Source organism: Papilio polytes, unplaced genomic scaffold (assembly GCF_000836215.1).
Source record: "Papilio polytes unplaced genomic scaffold, Ppol_1.0 DF821400.1, whole genome shotgun sequence".
NCBI lineage: Eukaryota > Metazoa > Arthropoda > Insecta > Lepidoptera > Papilionidae > Papilio > Papilio polytes.
This window is the reverse complement of record NW_013527804.1, coordinates 1,259,255-1,261,783: the sequence shown is the minus strand read 5'-3', so window position 1 is coordinate 1,261,783 and position 2,529 is coordinate 1,259,255. Positions and strand designations below refer to the sequence as shown.

Here is a 2,529-nt window from a genome sequence, read left to right as displayed (position 1 = left end):
GAGAGCGTTAATACCAAAGCAAAGAAAAAGACGCAAAGGAAAGCTAAAAAGACACCGGTTAGAACGACGCGTTCGACCACGCGCAGGTGAAACTGATTGTATCCGGTTCCTTCTTTGACACATCAGTCACTCAACGATTATAGTGCGACTGAAACTAGTTGAGACTTTAAATTTTCAACTATTAAAATTTTTAACTAATTCTTCATAAAGAAATATACAACTAGAACAGAACATAACTTGTAATCAATTTGACAATTTTGAATATTAATAATATTAACTGATTAATTCTGACATGTAAATCAAATTTTTTTATCTCTTTTTTCATAAGAGAAGAAAGAGATAGAAAATACCAATCTAGAGTGAACACTGAAATTTAATTTTAAATTTACTGTATAGTTTTCTAATATTAATATTTCCTTATCTAAGGATATAAGTTTTGACGTGACGTGAATCAAATTTTGACGTGACTGATGTGTGAACTTGAACATTTACCGGATATTAATAGTATGAGATTTTACGTAAACATTACTACATGTTACTAAATATAAACTTTAGTTTTATTTCTGCATCGATTGGCTATCAAAGTAAATTCAATAATTATAGAATTTAAAAATATCAAAAATGTTTTGTTTGACATAAAATCTCTTACTATGATTGTTTTTTAATCCAAAATGGCGTCGTTAACCGTCAAATTCCAAATTTGATTTTTTTAATGGACGCTTGCTCACGCGTAGTTTAATAATAAAATGAAAATGATTTAAAAAAAATTATTAAAAAATCTATTTATTCTAACGGATTGTATAAAACCATGCTTTGGTGGATTCAAACTGTTTTTTTTTTTCTAATTTAATACTTATGTTACTATTAATTTTTAAGACAACTCCCGTTTTTCCCCTAATTACCATTAGTTCTTAATTAATTAACGTTGTTTATTAATTATATTTTTTTAGTTAATACATTAAATTAATTGTATTTTTAAGTATTTGGGCGTGGTTGTCTCCTTAGATGAAATTCCCCCTTTTTTCCTTCAGTAATGCATGCTTAGATATCGGGGGCATAAAAATGAGGCAAAATAACCTCCGGATGCCGTTCTGTAGGTAAATTACCACATTATTTACAATACAAAATGAAATTCTGGAAATTACAATGAGAAGTCAAATCTAAGCATGGATGTAATAAAACAGACCAAAACGCTTTTATGATTTATGTATAAATTCATTTTTTTAATGATTTTGATGAATTTGAAATGATTTTAATCAAATTTACAATTAGTAAATAAATTGTTTTTTTAATTACTAATTGCTCGTCTGTCTGTCTCCTATATTTATGTCATCGTTGTACAGATTGCGTCATTTTTAATATATTTATTTATATAAAAAAAAATTCTTAGACAATTTTAACATATGAAATGAATCCGTTAAATGCTTTGACTGAAAGTTCCCTGTAATACAATAAAAAATGTAATAATAATTATTAATATTTAGATGGCAAATGAGGTGATAGTATCAAATCCTTTTAAGATAGCTACAATAAATCCATATTCAATAGATCTCTATATAAAAATGATTTTTGTTTGTGTGTGTGTATATCTGTTTTTTTTTCTAGAGTTAATAGGTTAAATTTGTAAATGTTTCGTTGAATAAATATTATTATTGTATAGGATTTTATCTATCGGCGATTAACTAACTTCCATTTTGAAAATATGAAAATATAAAAGCGGTGAAGTGCCAAAGTTGCTGGAATTTATTTGCTTTTCTCACTATGGGTTTAAATTTTTATGGATTCTTTACCAAATAAAAAGCTTCAGTGTAAATAAATGTACAATTTTGGTGGAAGAAAAAAAATTTTATGTATTACATTTTTTTTCTCGATTCTGTTCTATCCAAGAATATTAAAATCCTCCCCGTATAGCAAAACAATGTAAAACTAATTTACTTGCACATAAGAATTTCACCTTTATAGGTAATATAATACCTATAAAAGGTAAATAGATGAAACCACATAAAAGCTTGAAAAAGATAACAAACAGAAAAAGGCCGGGAATTTTATATTCTTGGTTAGAGTGTAATACTTTAAAGGCCTGTCCCACCACTGGCTGGTAGAGGCTCAGATAGATTAAAAATGACGTCACTGTCAGGTAAGGGAACAAAATCTGATATTTCCATCACACTTTCAATTTAATTTATTAAAAAATTAATAAATACACACCACTTTCAATTGTTATCTGACAATTTACAATTTGGTGGGACAGACCCTTATATTCTTGTGCTTAATATGGACATGACAGTTTGCAGACATCTAAAAACAAACTTTAGTAACAAAACAATATCTTTCTCTCTCTTTATTTCAATAATAATGAAAGAAATAGATGTTTCAAGTATTTGGAAAGTAGCAAAGGTAAAGGAACTACAGATAGAATAATATTGTTTTTTAAGTAATAGATTTTTTAATGTGTAATCTATATAGAATTGCTAATAATCACAATATGGATTATAGATTTTCGCAAATGATAACCTAATAAGCAATAAA

At 27.0% G+C, this 2,529-nt stretch overlaps 1 protein-coding gene across 1 annotated transcript in view; it reads left to right on the top strand.

The window, feature by feature from the left end:
• LOC106108694 (putative ribosomal protein S6 kinase alpha-2) overlaps window positions 1-1,611 on the top strand; it is a 6,621-nt gene extending 5,010 nt beyond the window's left edge. The window contains exon 6 of the mRNA XM_013289953.1: window positions 1,606-1,611. Within this exon, the coding sequence (XP_013145407.1) occupies window positions 1,606-1,611 (6 nt within the window). The remainder of the gene's footprint in view (window positions 1-1,605) is intronic.
• The last annotated feature ends 918 nt before the right edge of the window (window positions 1,612-2,529 follow it).